The following is a 19,977-nucleotide window of genomic DNA, read 5'->3' on the forward strand; positions in this document are numbered from 1 at the left end:
TCTTGGTGGCCCTCCTCTGGACTGGTTCCAACAGTTTCATGTCCCTCTTGTGTTGGGGGTTCCAGAACTGCACACAGTACTCCAGGTGGGGTCTGATGAGAGAGGAGTAAAGGGAGAGAACCACCTCCCCTTGCCTGCTGGAATTGCAGAATCACAACAATCGCAAGCAACAGTGCAGGCTTTGGGCAGAGTGGCTGAAAAGCAGCACGGTGGAAAAGGAGCTGGCAGTGCTGATGGACAGCCACATCAGCATGAATGAGGCAGCAATGTGCCCAGGTGGCTATCCTGGTCTGTATCAAAACCACTGTGTCCAGCAGGAGTAAAGTGATAGTTCCCCTGTACTCAGTCCTGGTGAGGCCACAGCTCGAGTACTGTGTTCAGTTCTGGATGACACAGTATAGGAAAGACATCGAGGTGCTGGAGCTTGTCCAGAGAAGCACAACAGTGCTGGTGAGGAGTTAGCAGGGTATGTCTGAGGAGGAGTGACTGGGGGAGCTGGGGTTGTTTGGTCTGGAGAAGAGGAGGCTAAGGGGAGATTTTACTGTGTTCTAAAAAGACCGTAGTGAGGCCAGTAACTAGTGATAAGGCAACAGAAAATGGCTTTGAGTTGTGCTGGGGAGGTTTAGATTGGTTATTGCTGTTTCCTGAAGATGCTCAGAGGGCTGGAGCAGCTCTGCTATGAGGACAGGCTGAAAGAGTTGGGTCTGTGCAGGCTGCAGAGGAGGAGGCTCCCAGGTGACCTTCTTGCGGCCTGCCAGAATCACAGCCTACAGAAAAGCTGGGGAGGGACTTTTTAGGCTATCAGGTAAGGACAGAACTAGGGGGAATGGAGCAAAGCTGGAGGTGGAGAGACTCAGACTGGCTGTGAGGAGGAAGTTGTTCAGCATGAGAGTGGTGAGAGCCTGGAATGGGTTCCCAGGGAGGTGACTGAGGCCCCATCCCTGCAGGTGTTTAAGGCCAACACCTCCAGGGATGGCGACTCCACCACCTCCCTGGGCAGCCCATTCCAATGCCAATCACTCTCTCTGCCAACAACTTCCTCCTCACATCCAGCCTAGACCTATACAGCCTATACCTAGCACAGCTTGAGTCTGTGTCCCCTTGTTCTGTTGCTGCTTGCCTGGCAGAAGAGACAAACCCCACCTGGCTACAGCCTCCCTTCAGGTAGTTGTAGACAGCAATGAGGTCTCCCCTGAGCCTCCTCTTCTCCAGGCTAAACAACCCCAGCTCCCTCAGCCTCTTCTCACAGGGCTGTGTTCCAGGCCTCTAATCATAGAATCATAGAATCATCCAGGTTGGAAGAGACCTCCAAGATCATCCAGTCCAACCTAGCACCCAGCCCTATCCAATCAACCAGACCATGGCACTAAGTGCCTCAGCCAGGCTTTTCTTGAAGACCCCCAGGGACGGTGCCTCCACCACCTCCCTGGGCAGCCCATTCCAATGGCAAATCACTCTCTCTGTGAAGAACTTCTTCCTAACATCCAGCCTAGACCTACCCTGGTACAACTTGAGACTGTGTCCCCTTGTTCTATTGCTGGTTACCTGGGAGAAGAGGCCACCCCCCACCTGGCTACAGCCTCCCTTCAGGTAGTTGTAGACAGTAATAAGATCACCTCTGAGCCTCCTCTTCTCCAGCCTAAACAGGCCCAATTTCATCACCCTTCTCTGGACACATTCCATTATCTTATAGGCTGGATTTGATGATCTCAGAGGTCTTTTCCAGTCTTGGTGCTTCTATGATTCTGTGAAAGGAGCTGTGTGAAAAGTGATGGATAAATAGCTGAAGGCATGAGTACGCAGTGACACACGCTCTGATGGGGACAGTGATTTTCTCCTTGTATAAAGTGGATTCAGGGAATATTCTTCCTTACCTGGTGGCACTGTGGATAATTTTCATCCTGTCTGACATCAACTGGGAAATAACTGAAAAAAGGTCAAAACAATAAGGAAGATGCTTGAAGTTTTTAACCCAAGGCCATTAGAAAGGAACATTAGACAACCACAGTCTCAGTTAGAATTGTAGGGGCTTAGGCTTTGTTCCCAGTTAGAGCTACTATCAAGTTGTTGGATGAAAAAGAGAGACCTCTGAAGTGGGTCTGAAAAAGGAATTAACGATGGCAGTTAAAGTAGAGAGCTTTTAATTATGTTATGAATATTAGTTAAAGCTCTATGAATCATACTGTACTTTTTCATCCACAGAACAAAATGTAGTCACGTTTTTATTCATGTAAGACCACCTGGTATAAGCTGTTACCTGAGCCAAGAATAGGAATTGTTCTAAGAACTTACTCAGATAATCTGGCATTGAATCTACCCCTACACCGAGGAGATGAGATGGCTAAAGTGACATTTCTTATGTATGAGGTTAGTAGATTCTTAGGAACTGATTTGTTGGATTAAAAAAAAAACCCAAACAGACCAAACCTTCTTACATTAGATAATTCTTGTGGGGAAAATGCTTTTGTTTTGTTATGCAATTAATTTTTTTGTGTACCACATAATAAAGGAATCTTCTGTCAACCACAGGCACTCATCATAAATCACAGCTACAACAAGCATATAAAACTTCCACAATTGTGATATTCTACTTTTACAAATGTGCTGTATTTCTTCTCCAGAAAAACTAAAATTGGCAACTAGAGACTTGAGCAAAGGGACAGAGGGAAATATTTCCTGCTGCTCCTCTGTTTATAATTAACCTTGCTTCAGTTTGTTTATTCATGTACTACCAGATACAGCTGTGGTACCTGTCACAACAAGTCAATCAAATTATATCTATCAAAGCATTTTACATTACCCATGCTCCTTTCCTCCCTCCAAGTGAAATGTGATCACCTAGTAACCTGGATTGGACTTCATTGCTCAAGGTTTCACTATTTCATTGGTTGATTCATCAATATGATTATCAGTGTTGGGCCCAGTCCTGTTCAATATCTTTATTGATGATCTGGATGAGGGAATTGAGTCCAGCATCAGTAAGTTTGCAGATGACACCAAGCTACGAGCAGGTGTGGATCTGTTGGAGGGTAGGAGAGCCCTGCAGAGGGACCTGGACAGGCTGGATGGGTGGGCAGAGGCCAATGGGATGAGATTTAACAAGGCCAAGTGCAGGGTTCTGCACTTTGGCCATAACAACCCCAAGCAGCACTACAGGCTGGGGACAAAGTGGCTGGAGAGCAGCCAGGCAGAGAGGGACCTGGGGGTACTGGTAGAGAGTAGCTGAACAGGAGCCAGGAATGTGCCCACGTGGCCAAGAGATCCAATGGCATCCTGGCCTGGATCAGACATTCTATGCAGACTTGACAGAAACAGAATGTCTTAGATTGGAGAAGCCCTTCAAGCTCGTCAAGTCCAATCATTAGTTTCATGCTGACAAGTCCTTGACTAAAGTAAATCCCTCAGCACAACATCTAATCACTATGAATCGCTATGATTGGAAAGGACCACCAGGATCACAGGAAAAAATCACAGAAACATTCCAGTTGGAAAAGACCTCCTGGATTATCAAGTCCAACTGTTATCCCTACTCTACAAAGTTCACCCTTAAACCATATCCTCAAGCACCCCATCCAAATGACTTTTAGATAACTTTTTGGTGACTCCACCACCTCCCTGGGCAGCCTATTCCAATGCCTGACCACTATCACTGGGAAAAAATGTTTCCTAATATCCACTCTAAACCCACTGAGTTGTAACTTATTGCTGGAAATGTTCTGTGTTGACATTACTCATAACTGTTTCTTGTTTGTTCTCATTCTTACACACACATTTCCATGTTCTGGAGTGTTCTGTATTGCCAGTACACAAAAATTGGTTTCTGTTTCTTCTAGTTCTTACATGAACATTTCTGTTTTAGTTATTTCTAGCCTAATATTTCTCTTACAAATCCTATGCATTTTGTGGCTTCACCAAGATATTCCATGTTCAACAGGTCACTGTGTTGAAATTCTGCATTTTATGTCTCTAGAGCTCATTGATTTGGTTAACGACCTGCAAATCACTTTTAATTACATTTTAGGGTTATGATTTAAATGCTTCTTTCTTTGACTTTACCATTGTAACTACTGAAAATCACTTTTAATTACATTATAAGGTTGTCATTTAAAAACCACTTTCGTTGACTTTTTTAGCCTGGAGAAGAGGAGGCTCAAGGCAAGCCTCATTGCTGTCTACAACTACCTGAAGGGAGGTTGTAGCCAGGTGGGGGTTGGTCTCTTCTGCCAGACAACCAGCAACAGAACAAGGGGACACAGTCTCAAGTTGGGTCAGGGGAAGCATAGTCTGGATGTTAGGAGGAAGTTCTTGGCGGAGAGAGTGATTGGCATTGGAATGGGCTGCCCAGGGAGGTGGTGGTGTCACTGTCCCTGGAGGTGTCCAAGAAAAGCCTGGCTGAGTCACTTAGTGCCATGGTCTACTTGACTGGCCAGGGCTGGGTGCTAGGTTGGACTGGATGATATTGGAGGTCTTTTCCAACCTGGTTGATTCTATGATTCTATGAAATAGAGTTTGATTAGTCTTCCCTAGTTTACACATTGTTCTAATGTTATATGTACTCATTCAGTGGTTTAGATTGAGCTGAATTTAACTCCATGATACACGATACACCAGTATTAAGTCTTGATCTCTTTCCTTTTTTCCCTTGGAGTCTTCTATTTTTCACAGAACCATAGAATCACAGAATAGTTTGGGTTGGTAAGGACCTTTAAAGGTCATCTGCTCCAACCTTGTTTTTCATTACACCTCTTTACTCCAAGCTCCATCCAGTCTGATCTCAAAGACTTCCAGTGATGGAACATCCACAGGTTTCCTGGGCAATGTGTTCCAGCATCTTGCCATCCTCCCTGTAAAAAAAAATCTTTCTTATTTCCATTATAAATCTGTTCTTTATCTGATACTTGTTGTCAGGAAAGTGGGTGATTTCTCCAAATTAAGGTATTGAGTTGATTCAGATTTCACATAGCAAAGTTGAAAGTGAGGGAGAGCAACTCTTGATGTTCTGCGTTCCGCCGGCAATGTTTTCTTTGCCACAGAAGTCAGTAAGAAAAAGGTTCTGCAATTAAATATGCAATTTTTTTTTAATTCAATGGAGCAATGAAAAAGGTCAAGTTTAGAAAACATTTCTTGCTCCTTGTGTTTCCAAATATTTGAATGATTCTGTGTTTTTACAACAGTCTGATGCCGATATGAGACTGAGTTCGTGTAGACAGTAAAAAGAGGAATACACACCAGAGATGTGCAAACCCTTTTGAGGTCTTACAATAGAAAACTTAAGTCTTAGTGGAGGTTAGACTCCAAGTTGTGAAATTTTATAGCACTGCTCTTCCCACCCACCTCTTCCCATATCCAACTCCCAACAGTTCAGAAATCAAGCGGGTGATTCATACTATCTCTTTCAGATGTCTCTTTGAGAAGTGATTCATACTTTAAAAACCCTTAATGAATTGTCATTGATTATCAAGATTGCAGAAATGATTTGCATAGTTGTCTGATGTCAATATCCATATGAATGCTATCCAGAAGTTTTTATTGTAGGATACTTTCCTAGGGCCCTTGCAATTGGCAAAAGTCATTTAAATAAAGTTAAATGGACCTTTGTTCCATTCCCCATTCTTCCAAAGAGTGCAAGCATGGTTAGGCAATGAAACTAACTTATCAATAGCAAAGATGTGGAAAATCTCTCTCTTCTTATTGATGATCTGGACGAGGGCATTGAGTCCAGCATCAGTAAGTTTGCAGATAACACCAAGCTAGGAGCAGGTGTTGATCTGTTGGAAGGTAGGAGAGTCCTGCAGAGGGACCTGGACAGGCTGGATGGGTGGGCAGAGGCCAATGGGATGAGATTTAACAAGGCCAAGTGCAGGGTTCTGCACTTTGGCCACAACAACCCCAAGCAGCACTACAGGCTGGGGACTGAGTGGCTGGAGAGCAGCCAGGAGGAAAGGGACCTGGGGGTACTGGTAGTTAGTAGCTGAAGATGAGCCAGCAGTGTGCCCAGGTGGCCAAGAGAGCCAATGGCATCCTGGCCTGCATCAGGAACAGTGTGGCCAGCAGGACAAGGGAGGTTATTCTGCCCCTGTACTCAGCACTGGTCAGGCCACACCTTGAGTACTGTGTCCAGTTCTGGGCCCCTCAATACAAGAAAGAGGTTGAGGTGCTGGAACATGTCCAGAGAAGGGCAACAAAGCTGGTGAGAGGCCTGGAGCACAAATCCTATGAGGGGAGGTTGAGGGAGCTGGGGGTGTTTATCCTGGAGAAGTGGAGGCTCAGGGGTGATCTTATTACTGTCTACAACTACCTGAAGGGGCATTGTAGCCAGGTAGGGGGTGGCCTCTTCTCCCAGGCAACCAGCAATAGAACAAGGGGACACAGTCTCAAGTTGTGCCAGGGTAGGTCTAGGCTGGATGTTAGGAAGAAGTTGTTCACAGAGAGAGTGATTTCCCATTGGAATGGGCTGCCAAGGGAGGTGGTGGAGGCACTGTCCCTGGGGGTCTTCACCAAAGCCTGGCTGAGGCACTTAGTGCCATGGTCTGGTTGATTGGTTAGGGCTGGGTGCTAGGTTGGACTGGATGATCTTGGAGGTCTCTTCCAACCTGGTTGATTCTATGATTCTTATAGTTGTCTTGGCTTAAATAATAGCAATAATCACCAGATTTAACTGAAAATTAGATAAAGCTTTGTTTGAATTATTCTGTACTTTCAAATTACCTTCGTGTGCATTGCTAATAGTAATTTTAATTAATTAAGTAGTGTTTCAATTTAAGATGTTTTAATTCACTGCTTGTTTTAAATTACTGCTTTGGCACTGTCCATGAAGCAGTTCGTTATGTTATGTGGCCTCATATTTTTTTAAGCTAAATTAATGACAGAATGAAAATAATATTAAAACAAAAATGAAATCAAAGCTCCCTAATTTTCTTTTTACACCCAAAATTCATACCTCTGTACTCTGATGCTGGCAATGTGTGATAAAATATCAAGTTCCAAGCAACTATTCTTTTTTACTATTGCATTTTACTGCTCAGGCTGCAGCTATTGCAAATATATTTGTTTTAAGAACAACTAAACAGCATAGATTTCATAGCTAAAACTAGTAATTATTCCCTAAATAGATATAACTACTTTTTTTTCTGTACAGCTAAAATAGAATGCCTGGTTGAAGCAATAATCTAAGCAGATTATTGTCAGTATCATCTTATCCAGCAGCAAGTTACCATTAGCTGTATGATCTATGAAAAAAATAGCTGTGTGAAGTGGGATTTTAGGGGAATGAAGCACAGTAGTTTCTATCTTTTCTCTAATGAAGAGACAAAAATATTACTATAAGTGAAAGTAATGATTTGTCTGTTTATGCTACATGTCAGAGGGTAGGAAAAGTAAGAAGAGGATAAACCTGACTTTTTATTCTTCCCCCAACTTGTCTTCATTTTCCCTTTCTTTTCCTTAATCATACTGGCATGTATTATTGACATTGTTACAAAGCTTGGTTTTTGGGGTATTTATCTGGGAATTTCACAGGTGGCTGAACACAAATTAAATACTTATAAAGATATATTACTTTCTCAGTTTACATATCCATAGCCAAAGATACTTGTGTCCTATAAAAATGTGTGAAACAGATGTAAATCCAAATATCTGCACTATTAATCTTCCTTTTTCAGAGACCCTTCACTGCGGTACTATAGAAGCATGCAAAATGTGCAGTACACCTCTCCAAGTGTTTTTCAAGTTGTGTGAACAATCACAGTACCTTTATATGAGCCAGCAGTGTGCCCAGGTGGCCAAGAGAGCCAATGGCATCCTGGCCTGCATCAGGAACAGTGTGACCAGTAGGACAAGGGAGGTTATTCTGCCCCTGTACTCAACACTGGTCAGGCCACACCTTGAGTGCTGTGTCCAGTTCTGGGCTCCTCAATTCAAGAGAGATGTTGAGGTGCTGGAAAGTGTCCAGAGAAGGGCGACAAAGCTGGTGAGGGGCCTGGAACACAGCCCTGTGAGGAGAGGAGGGGGTTGCTTAGCCTGGAGAAGAGGAGGCTCAGGGGTGACCTCATTGCTGTCTACAACTACCTGAAGGGAGGCTGTAGCCAGGTGGAGTTGGTGTCTTCTGCCAGGCAACCAGCAACAGAACAAGGGGACACAGACTCAAGCTGTGCTGGGGGAGGTCTAGGCTGGATGTGAGGAGGAAGTTGTTGGCAGAGAGAGTGATTGGCATTGCAATGGGCTGCCCAGGAAGGTGGTGGAATTGGTGTCCCTGGGGGTGATGAAGCAAAGCCTGGCTGAGGCATTTAGTGCCATGATCTAGTTGATTGTCTAGGGCTGGGTGCTAGATTGGACTGGCTGATCTTGGAGGTCTCTTCCAACCTGATTGACTCTATGATTCTATGATTTAGGTTTGTTCCATTATGTGATGCTGTGTTTTATAGCAATATGTAACAAAAGAAACTGCAGGCTTCAGGGTTTAAATGTTATTCATGCTAAGTTGGGCCATAACTTCTCGACTATAGGCTACAGTAACTCCAGGTGAATGCAAGCCATGAGTATGGAATCATCTCTGCTTGAGTTCTGTTTTTATCTCCCTTCTTATAATTGTTCATGACAAAGAATTTCCTCCATTTACTTCTGTCTTTAAACTTCCAGGGAAAGTGAAGATATTGACCTCCCTCAAATGTCAATTTGTTTATTTGGATTGCTGTAAAAAATGCTGTAATTTTAGAGTAGATTAATTATATGCTGCTCTTTTATTCCTCTTTAATGTTATGTATCATGTTGCTAGCATTTTGCTTTCTGTATCTTCTCCAGGTCTGGGATTCAGTATTGCAGGAGGTGTTGGAAACCAACACATCCCTGGAGACAACAGCATTTATGTCACCAAGATTATTGATGGAGGAGCTGCGCAAAAAGATGGAAGGTTACAGGTTGGAGATAGACTTCTTATGGTAAGTATGACAATTTTAAGTCACAATTTCTTTGGCTGACAATTCACCATACAGGACTTTGATTCAGCATACATCTTACTGGAGGTAGAGATTACATCTTCTCTAATAATTATGTGTTCTGTCATATGACTTCTGTAATAACCTTCCCATCATCTTTATTTTTTTCCATTCTTTATCTGGGACTGCAGTTGAAAAAAGCATTACACAGCAATGTGCCCTTGTGGCCAAGAAGGCCAATGGGATCCTGGGGTCTAATAGGAAGACTGTGTCCAGCAGATCAAGGGAGGTTCTCCTACCCCTCTACTCTGCCCTGTTGAGACCTCATCTTGAATACTGCCTTCAGTTTTGGGCTCCCCAGTTAAAGAGGGACAGGGATCTGCTGGAGAGGGTCCTGCATAGGGCTAGGAGGATGATTAGGGGACTGGAGGGCATGGCTTATGAGGAGAAGCTGAGGGACTTGGGGCTCTTTAGTCTGGAGAAGAGAAGACTTAGAGGGGATTTGATAAATGTTTATAAGTATCTGAGGGCTGGCCAGGAGTAGGGGGGACAGGCTCTGCTCACTGCTGCCTGGGATAGCACAAGGAGCAATGGGTGTAAGTTGCAGCACAGGAGGTTCCACCTCAACACAAGGGGGAACTTCTTTACTGTAAGGGTCACAGAGCACTGGAATGGGCTCCCCAGAGAGATTGTGGAGTCTTCTTCTCTGGAGCCTTTCAAGGCCTGTCTGGATGTGTTCCTCTGTTCTGTGTTAGACAGCATTGTCCTGCTCTGGCAGGGGGGTTGGACTCGATGATCTCCTTGGGTCCCTTCCAACCCCTAAGATCCTGTGATTACTCCAGAAAAAAACAGTATTCCATGAAGAGAAGACAATGGGTTATATTGGTTTGAGAAACTTCTACCTGAGAAGAGAATAAACATATTACAAATATCAGTGATAAGTAAAATTGTGCTAGACAACTATTCATTAAAGCAGTGCCAATTCCACTGAGAGTTTTAAGAAAAAATGGAAGATTTGAAAACATGTCACTAAACTCTCATGTAGCCACTGTCAGTGGATAATGTTACCTACATTTCAGTATATGTAGTAATGTTTTATATATATTTTCCATGGAGATGTTAGGAAAGAATGCATTATCCATCTTTTAACTTGGGAAGTGTTTTCATTGTTCTGCTTAATCCCAGTTCAGGAAATTTGCACTGCTAGTACATTATTCACAGAATCACAGAATGTCCTAGATTGGAAAAGACCTTCAAGATCCTCAAGTCCAGTCATTAGTTTCACACTGACAAGTCCTGGACTAAACCAAATCCCTCAGCACAACATCTCATCACTATGAATCACTATGGTTGGAAAGGATCACCAGGATCATCCATTCCAACCTTCACCCCAGAAGCCTTTATCACTAGACCATAGCCTCAAGCACCACATCCACTCTCCTTTTAAACACCTCCAGGGATGGTGATTCTACCACCTCCCTGGTCAGCCTGTTCCAGTGCCTGACCACCAGCTCAGTAAAGAACTTCCTCTCAGCATCCAACCTAAACCTCCTCTGATGCAACTTGAGGCCATTTCCTCTTGTCCTATCATTAGTAAGTCAGAAGAGACCAGCTCTAGCCTCACTACAACCTGCTTTTAGGTAATTGTAGATTTTAGGTAGTTATTCCTTGCAGAAAATTATTTCCCACTCACAGAGTTTGTTTAATTCTTTACTAAGGAGGAAACCCTGACTCTAGTGAATCAGCAGAAGCTAATCTGTGTCAAGCTGTATTCATGTCAATGCATTGGTGTAGATTTCAGCAGGTACCACAAAAAAAAGCAGCCCCACAAAGGTACTGCAGTAGCTCTTTTTCATGACATGGTATCTAAGCACTAAAAAATTGCCATGACCTTTTATAGCTGCCTGCAAGGCTGTGCCTAATTGAGTTTTTTCTTTATTTGGCTAGGGACACTGTGTCCCTGTCACATGTGAAGATGAGAATTCATTTTATGCTGGGTATTAAACAGAACTGGAAAGGCACTTGGCTGCTGGGTTGGTGACTCTCTGACATTTTTTAATTACCCCAAGTGGATAGATAAAACAACTTAAGGATCAAATGGTGTCAACAAAATGAAAGCAAAGGAGAACTAGAACTTACAGTTTCTTTGACATTTCTTTTTTACTGTTTCTCAGCACAGTAAAATTCAAGTTCCTGTTGATGTTTTGGTTCATTTTTTGGATATAAATGTATTTTTACATTTGTAAGTCTTGTACTTCATTTTGTTGTCTTGCACCTCGTAGCAAATCTGCTCGTCTGCAGCTCGTGCTTTTTTCATGATGACAGTTTCTCACACTTTCTTTGGCATCTGTACATTCTTGTTACCTTTGTGATGGTTTGGGTGTTCCCTGACCCCCCAACACTTAGGAAAATCACCCAGACTAGACTCAGTCAATCTGGGAATTGAAGACTGAAGCTTTATATTTACAGCTGAGAATCATAGAATCATAGAATCAACCAGGTTGGAAGAGACCTCCAAGATCATCCAGTCCAACCTAGCACCCAGCCCTAGCCAGTCAAGTAGACCATGGCACTAAGTGCCTCAGCCAGGCTTTGCTTGAACACCTCCAGGGATGGTGCCTCCACCACCTCCCTGGGCAGCCCATTCCAATGCCAATCACTCTCTCTGCTAACAACTTCCTCCTAACATCCAGCCTAGACCTCCCCTGACACAACTTGAGACTGTGTCCCCTTGTTCTATTGCTGGTTATCTGGGAGAAGAGGCCACCCCCTACCTGGCTACAATGCCCCTTCAGGTAGTTGTAGACAGTAATAAGATCACCCCTGAGCCTCCTCTTCTCCAGGCTAAACACCCCCAGCTCCCTCAGCCTCTCCTCATAGGATTTGTGCTCCAGGCCCCTCGCCAGCTTTGTTGCCCTTCTCTGGACATGTTCCAGCACCTCAACACCTTTCTTGTATTGCGGAGCCCAGAACTGGACACAGCACTCAAGGTGTGGCCTGACCAGTGCTGAGTACAGGAGCAGAATAACCTCCCTTGTCCTGCTGGCCACACTGTTCCTGATCCAGGCCAGGATGCCATTGGCTCTCTTGGCCACCTGGGCACACTGCTGGCTCATCTTCAGCTACTATCTACCAGTATCCCCTGGTCCCTTTCTGCCTGGCTGCTCTCCAGACACTCTGTCCCCATCCTGTAGCACTGCTTGGGATTGTTGTGGCCAAAGTGCAGAAGCCTGCACTTGGCCTTGTTAAATCTCATCCCACTGGCCTCTGCCCACCCATCCAGCCTGTCCAGGTCCCTCTGCAGGGCTCTCCTGCTTTCCAACAGAAGCCTTTTCCTTTTTGATAGTGCAGTCTTTTTGATCTTTGTTTGGTTTTTTTTTCCATTATTTATCTATAAAACTTAACAGAACTTGTCATCCTTCTGGAATTCTCAACAGCTGCTGGGACATTTGTTTCCTTTCTGTTTCTGTGTTCTGATAAGATTCTGTGAAATGCTTTCTGATCCTAAGGAGCAAGGAAATAAAATGCAATCTAAGTAAGATGCAATAAAAGAGATGCTCAAAATCAAAGCTAGTATTGAAATGTAAAACACTTAGGTGGTGTCTGAGCATTTTGCAACTTGATGGCCCCATTGTTATTAAATGCACATTGCTAATAGTGTGTTAAGCTTTCAGAAGATGTGTTATCTAAATGCTGAGCACTGTAAGTGTTGTCAAATCTATACAAGGGCATGTTAGGCAGTTATGTTTCTGTGGCACTGAGCCTGCGTTTAAGGCTTATTGTCCTGAGCACTTGCACACAAAAATGCTCAATTGTAGGACAACCCAGAGGTGTCCATTAGTAAAATTAGTGAGGAAATACAAGTGCTTAAGCTAAAAACTGAACTCAGTGGGTTTTCTAGGTGTATGTGAAAGGAACAAGCCAGAATTCTGCTCTAAAGATTTACAATTAGGAGAAAAATGCTCCCTTACTCTATTCTGGTGATAATGTTTCTTGTATGTCTGGGAATGCAGTCTCAAGTTATGCCAGGGGAGGTATAGGCTGGATGTTAGGAGGAAGTTTTTCCCAGAGAGAGTGATTTGCTGTTGGAATGGGCTGTCCTGGAAGGTAGTGGAGTTGCCATCCCTGGAGGTATTCAAGAAAAGGCTGGCTGAGGCATTTAGTGCCATGGTCTAGTTGATTGGCCAAGGCTGGGTGCTAGGTTGGACTGGGTGATCTTGGAGGTCTCTTCCAAGCTGATTGATTCTATGAAATACTTGTGATCCCATTGACCTTTGAGCCAGCTACACAAGTGCTAGACCCTGAACAGAAGAAGCTGGCTATCTTAAAGTTTAATCCCTCTGAAATTAGCTTGCCTCTGGGCTAAGTATCCTAAACCACATCTGCTCTTTGCAGAAAAATGCAGGAGTTTTTGCTTCAGAGACAAATGTGACACCTCCAGGAATGGCAACTCCACCACCTCCCTCAGCAGCCCATTCCAATGGCACATCACCCTCTCTGTGAGGAACTTCCTCCTAACATCCAGCCTAGACCTCCCCTGGCACAACTGGAGACTGTGTCCCCTTGTTGTGTTGCTGGTTGTATGGGAGAAGAAACCAGCCCCCACCTGGCTACAACTTCCCATCCTTAGGACATATGATAGGTCTTCAGTACTGAGAAACCTTTCACTTTTTGTAACACTTGAAGTCATGGTGAGATTTCAAAAAGGCCATCAGTGTCCTAGGTTTACAGCTGGCGTGGCACAAGTGTTTATTAGCATATGTTCACTCCAGGACTCACTCAGGAAAATCCACTGTCTGAATTAAAAGTAGAATATAACACAAAAGCAAACATTTCCACTGCCAAGGTAGAGATCACCTCTGTCTTATTCTCTGAGTGCATCAAACCTCTCTGAAGGGAGGCTGTAGCCAGGTGGGGGTTGGTCTCTTCTGCCAGACAACCAGCAACAGAACAAGGGGACACAGTCAGAAGCTGTGCCATGAGAGGTCTAGGCTGGATGTTAGGAGGAAGTTCTTCACAGAGTGATTGGCATTGGAATGGGCTGCCCAGGGAGGTGGTGGAATCACCATCCCTGGAGGTGTTGAAGAAAAGCCTGGCTGAGGCACTTAGTGCCATGGTCTGGTTGATTGGCCAGGGCTGGGTGCTAGGTTGGACTGGATGATCTTGGAGGTCTCTTCCAGCCTGGTTGATTCTATGATTCTCTAACCGTAAATCAGTAGGTGAAAAGAATTAATTCCCTTAAAAGGAAGGAAGGAAGGAAGGAAGGAAGGAAGGAAGGAAGGAAGGAAGGAAGGAAGGAAGGAAGGAAGGAAGGAAGGAAGGAAGGAAGGAAGGAAGGAAGGAAGGAAGGAAGGAAGGAAGGAAGGAAGGAAGGAAGGAAGGAAGGAAGGAAGGAAGGAAGGAAGGAAGGAAGGAAGGAAGGAAGGAAGGAAGGAAGGAAGGAAGGAAGGAGGGAAGAAAATTAAACAAGACAAACATATTCCTCCAGAGTTTTTGTTCTGCTACCAGCTTATGCTGTTGTGAATGAAGTTACCCTTTATAGCACTAGTATGGCCATTTGGGGGATTCTAAGCCTTTGTTTTTTCCAAGATGAATCTAGGAAATTTTCCAAACGGTGTAATTCTCACTTAGGTTTCCACTTTATTGCCTTGATTATGCTATTTAGGAAAATCAAAACCAACAACAAAACCCCCAACCCAGTCTTTTTATACCTCTTTGGCAACATTTCTTAGTGATTTCTCCTACCACTGAAACAGCTTCTTTGTTTGGACTTTTATTTCCTTCTCTATTAGTGTATTATTTTTTTCTTCTTATTCTCTAATATCAGTATATCTTTGTGTCATATACTTTATATTTAAAGAAGCAGCTTTCCTAATTCCTTTGTAACTTCAGGTGCTGTTGCTTTTCTGAAAAATACCACAGGATATTAGAGGTTGGAAGAGACCCAAGTGCAACCCTCCTGTCCCAGCAGGACAATACTATCTAACACAGATCACAGAGGAACACATCCAGACAGGCCTTGAATGTCCCTAGAGAAGGAGACTCCACAACCTCTCTGGGGAGCCTGTTCCAGTGCTCTGGGACCATTACAGTAAAGAAGTTCCCCCTTGTGTTGAGGTGGAACCTCCTGTACTGCAGCTTACATCTATTGCTCCTTGTCCTATCCCAGGGAGCAAGTGAGCAGAGCCTGTCCCCCTCGTCCTAACCTGCCCTCAGATGTTTATAAACATTTATCAAATCCCCTCTCCTCTGAGTTTTCTCTTCTCCAGATTAAAAAGCCCCAGGTCCCTCAGCTTCTCCTCATCAGATAGTGCCCTCCAGTCCCCTAATTATCCTTCTAGCCCTCTGCAGGACCCTCTCCAGCAGATCCCTGTCCCTCTTCAACTGCGGAGCCCAAAACTGAACACAGTATTCAAGATGAGGTCTCAGCAGGGCAGAGTAGAGGGGGAGGAGAACCTCCCTTGATCTGCTGGACACAGTCTTCCTATTAGACCCCAGGATCCCATTGACCTTCTTGGCCACAAGGGCACGTTACTGTGCCGTGGATGTTATCCACCAGAACTCCCAGGTCCCTCTCCACAGGGCTGCTCTCCAGCAGATCACCTCCCAGCCTGTACTGCTGCAGTTTATTATTCCTTCCCAGCTGCAGGACTCTGCACTTGTCCTTGTTGACCTTCATCTGGTTCCTCTGTGCCCAGCTCTCCAGTCTGTGGAGGTCTCGCTCGATGGCCGCACTGCCTTCAGCTGTCTCAGCCAAGCCTTCAAGTTTGGTGTCATCAGCAAACTTGCTGACCAGACTCTGTCCCCTCATCAATGCCATTGATGAAGATGTTGAACAGGACTGGACCCAACACTGATCCCTGGGGACTCCACTGGTTACAGCTCTCCAGCTGGACCTAGCACCACTGATCACCACTCTTTGAAGTCTATCTTGTAACCAGTTCCTAATCCACCTCACTGTCTGCTCTTCCATCCCACATTTCCTGAGCTTGCTCACTAGAATATCATGGGAGACGGTGTCAAAGGCCTTGCTAAGGTCAAGGTAGACTACATCCACTGGTCTCCTGAATCTACCCATTCAGTTATGTCATTATAGAATGCTATGAGGTTAGCCAAGCATAACTTCCCTGTGATAATGCATGCTGACTACTCCTGATAACCTTCTTCTCTTCCAAGTGCTTTCAGATGCCCTCCTGAAGGAGACGCTCCATCATTTTTCCAGGGGTGGAGTTGAGGCTAACTGGTCTATAGTTCCCTGGAACCTCTTTCTTGCCCTTTTTGAAGACTGGAGTGACATTGGCTCTTCTCCAGTCCTCAGGCACCTCTCCTGTCTGCCACAATTTGGCAAAAATGATGGATGTAATTCTCTGATGCGTGCAGGTTTATCAGAATGCATACAGATGTCTTTGTAATCATCCTCTTATGATCAAAAAGTAGAAAAGATATTGATTCATGCACATGCTATCATTAATGAGATTTGTAGGTCCCAAGCAAGGACTGTTTTCTAAAGGAAAACAGGAAATCCATAGGGTATTTTGTACACTGTAATTCTAAATTGATGTTGGCAATGACTGAACAAAGTGATTTTATTTCCTTCTTATAGAGGTTCCATTTAAAAGAGATCTTATGTCACCACTGAGAATCTTTGTCTAAGTGACTGAGTCAGTGTGTTTATTTGTTACTGATGTACATTGAGCCTGACTTTATTTCTTTGCTTACTGAAAGATTAGTAATCCAGAACAAAATTAGTAGCAAGGTTCCTTTTCAGGAGTGTTCTTTCTAGAGATGAGAGTGCTCTAAATGTTCTGTATGTTTGGAATGACTTTGGATACCAATTTTGGTATATGTTATTGTAATATTTTTACAGCAGAAGGGTCCTTTCTTCTCAAATTTTCTTACAATTTCTTTTCTCTGAAGTTCTCCTTTGCATCTTGATCTCATTCAATGTTTTACCTTCTTTCAAGTTCAACCAAGTTCAAGCTCTACTTACCTGTATTCTATTCTATTTCAGTTTTCCAGAATATTCTGCACACTTAAGCTTATATAGACTAGAAATGAGATTTAAAAATGGCATTGTACATAAACTTTGCAAGCATTTCTGTGGTCTTGAAATGTCTAAACATTATGTGCAATTTCTCAGGTATGAATTCCTAGCTTAGAATTTCCTGGGCTTTAATTCTTATCTTCAGGATTTGTACAACTTGTATACAGCATTGAGGAAAATCATAGAATCATAGAATGGTCAGGGCCAGAAAGGACCTCCAAAGGTCATAGTCCAACTCTCCCTGCAGTCATCAGGGACATGCTCAACTAGATCAGGTTGCTCAGAGCCCTGTCAAGCCTCAACTTGAATATGTTCAGGGAAGGGGCTTCAACCACCCCCCAACCCGGGCAACTTGTTCCAGTGTTCCACCACCCTCATAGCAAAGAACCTCTTCCTGACATCCAGTCTAAATCTGATCTTCTCTAGTCTCAAGCCATTGCCCCTTGTCTTGTCTCTGCAGGCCTTTGCAAACAATATCCATCCTACTTGTAGGTCACCTTCAGGTACTGGAAGGTTGCAATTGGGTCTCCTTGGATCATCTTTTTCTCTTGGGTGAACAACCGCAGCTCCCTCAGCCTGTCCTTGTAGCAGAGGTGTTCCAACCCCCTGATCATTTTCCTGTCTCTCTTAGTCCTGAAAAGTTATTGTCTGAGAGATTAGAATTAGGACATGTCACAGAAAATGAAAGTTTTTTATGTGTCATAATGTATTTTCTATTTCTAAAATGGATGCTTATTCTCTGGCTGCACAACTGTGACATCCAAGTCTGTTGGGATAGAAGGCAGTTAGGCAAAAATACACCCAGGAATACATCTGGAAATGGCAGGTGGCCATTCTTACTCACATGAGATTGCTAGCGTGGGGAAAGTTCTTTGATCAGAACAAGGGGACACAGTCTCAAGTTGTGCCAGGGGAGAGGTATAGTCTGGATGTTAGGAGGAAGTTCTTCCCAGAGAGAGTGATTTGCCATTGGAATGGGCTGCCCAGGGAGGTGGTGGAGTTGCCATCCCTGAAGGTATTCAAGAAAAGCCTGGCTGAGGCACATAGTGTCATGGTCTAGTTGATTGGACAGGGCTGGTTATAGGTTGGACTGGATGATCTTGGAGGTCTCTTCCAACCTGATTGATTCTATGATTCTATGAAGTGCTTTGGTCTCAGCCATGATTTATGTCAGCTATATGCAGAAAAATCTTTGGAAAAAGATTACAGCAAATTGATTCCTGTCTTAATAGATTTTATACACTCCTAAAAACCTCCACAGTTCAAAATCCAGAAAATGCTACAATATTTAGTTTTATGTCTTTTTCTTTAGTCTAAGAACATTTATTTTTAGCAACAGTATAATGAAAGGTTATTATTTACTTCTAGAAGCTCACAGTTAGGATGAAACACAGAATAGTCACAATGGAGAATCATAGAATTATAGAATCAACCAAGTTGGAAGAGACCTCCAAGATCAGCCAGTCCAACCTATCCCCCAGCTGTAGCCAGTCAACCAGACCATGGCACTAAGTGCCTCAGCCAGGCTTTTCTTCAACACCTCCAGGGATGGTGACTCCACCACCTCCCTGGGCAGCTCATTCCAATGTCAATCACTCTCTCTCTGGGAAGAACTTCCTCCTAACATCCAGCCTAGACCTACCCCACCACAACTTGAGACTGTGTCCCCTTGTTCTATTGCTGGTTGCCTGGGAGAAGAGGCCACCCCCCACCTGGCTACGATGATATGGAAGGAGAAAAAGTAAAGTACAACTGTACAGTCCTTTTTGCAGAAGAGTAAATCTTTAGTGTTTGTCAACCTTTAAATATACAAGCAAAAAAGGCTTAGTTTCTGTTGTTCCTTCCTGCTCTCAGCCCAGTAACTTCAAAGGAATTTATTAGAAGTGCATATGTATGTTACTGTTGTTCACATAAATGAAAAAAAGAGAAATTTATAGAGGATACATATCAGATTTTTCTTTAAATAGAAGACCTGGCAAAACACCAAACAGCAGCTCCCCTCTGAATGTTAGGTTGTATCATTGCTCTTCATTTCAAATTGTCATAACATGCCTGTCATTGTCTCTTTCAGTTAACCTTAAAACCAAGTCCAAGGTTTACACAAACAAAATTTAAACAGAATCCTTACATTTAACAATACTCCCCAATAACAGTCATTCTGTCTGGGTGCTGATGAAATTGGATGTGAAGAGTTCTCCAGTGATTCATAACAGCTGTATTTTTTTTCCACTTACCAAACCCTTTGGCAGTAGTTTATTTTCAGAGAGACATCTCTGCCAATTTACTGACACTAAATTCCTTGGAAAGTATGGGAGTTTTCTGTGATTTACAGCTGTGCCATGTTGAGGAGTTACTTTTTCTTGCTCAGTCTTTCAAAGGAATCTCTGCAGTAAAAGCAGAAGTTGGAGGATAGCACTTTAAATCACAACAAAGTGTTTCATACCTTAACCCTGAAATGTAGGTCACTGAAACAGACTCCTCAGGGAAGTGGTCACGGCACCAAATCTGTCACAGTTCAAGAAGTGTCTGGATGACATTCTTAGTCAGATGGTTCAGTTTTAGGTAGTTCTATGAGAAGCAGGTAGTTAGACTTGGTGATCATAGAGTCATAGAATGGGTTGGGTTGAAAGTGACTTCCAAAGGCCATCTAGTCCAACACCACTGCAGGGGAGCAAAACTAGAAATGGGTGGATTCAGATTGAATGTTAAGAAGTTCATTACTATGAGAGTGGTGAGAAAATGGAGCAGGTTGCCCAGGGAGGTGGTGGAAGTCCCATCCCTAGAGGTCTTTAAGGCCAGGCTGGATGGGGCTCTGAGCAACCTGATCTCGTGTGAGGTGTCCTTGCCCGTGGCAGAGGGCTTGAATTACATGATCTTGGAGATCCCTTCCATCCCTGACAATTCTATGATTCTATAATCTAGACAGTTCATCTTGACAGGTTAAATAGCATAGGCAGATTCTGTAAATGACATTATATTATATTCAGACTGGATGTGAGG

General features: G+C 43.7%; 1 protein-coding gene across 24 annotated transcripts in view; it reads left to right on the forward strand.

The window, feature by feature from the left end:
- DLG2 (discs large MAGUK scaffold protein 2) overlaps nucleotides 1-19,977 on the forward strand; it is a 1,415,634-nt gene that overhangs the window by 1,021,822 nt on the left and 373,835 nt on the right. For all 24 annotated transcript variants that reach the window (XM_064169211.1, XM_064169239.1, XM_064169248.1 and 21 more), the window contains one exon: nucleotides 8,800-8,936. In XM_064169211.1, the coding sequence (XP_064025281.1) occupies nucleotides 8,800-8,936 (137 nt within the window). The remainder of the gene's footprint in view (nucleotides 1-8,799; nucleotides 8,937-19,977) is intronic.

The sequence above is a fragment of the Pogoniulus pusillus genome, chromosome 3 (assembly GCF_015220805.1).
Source record: "Pogoniulus pusillus isolate bPogPus1 chromosome 3, bPogPus1.pri, whole genome shotgun sequence".
NCBI classification, from domain to species: domain Eukaryota; kingdom Metazoa; phylum Chordata; class Aves; order Piciformes; family Lybiidae; genus Pogoniulus; species Pogoniulus pusillus.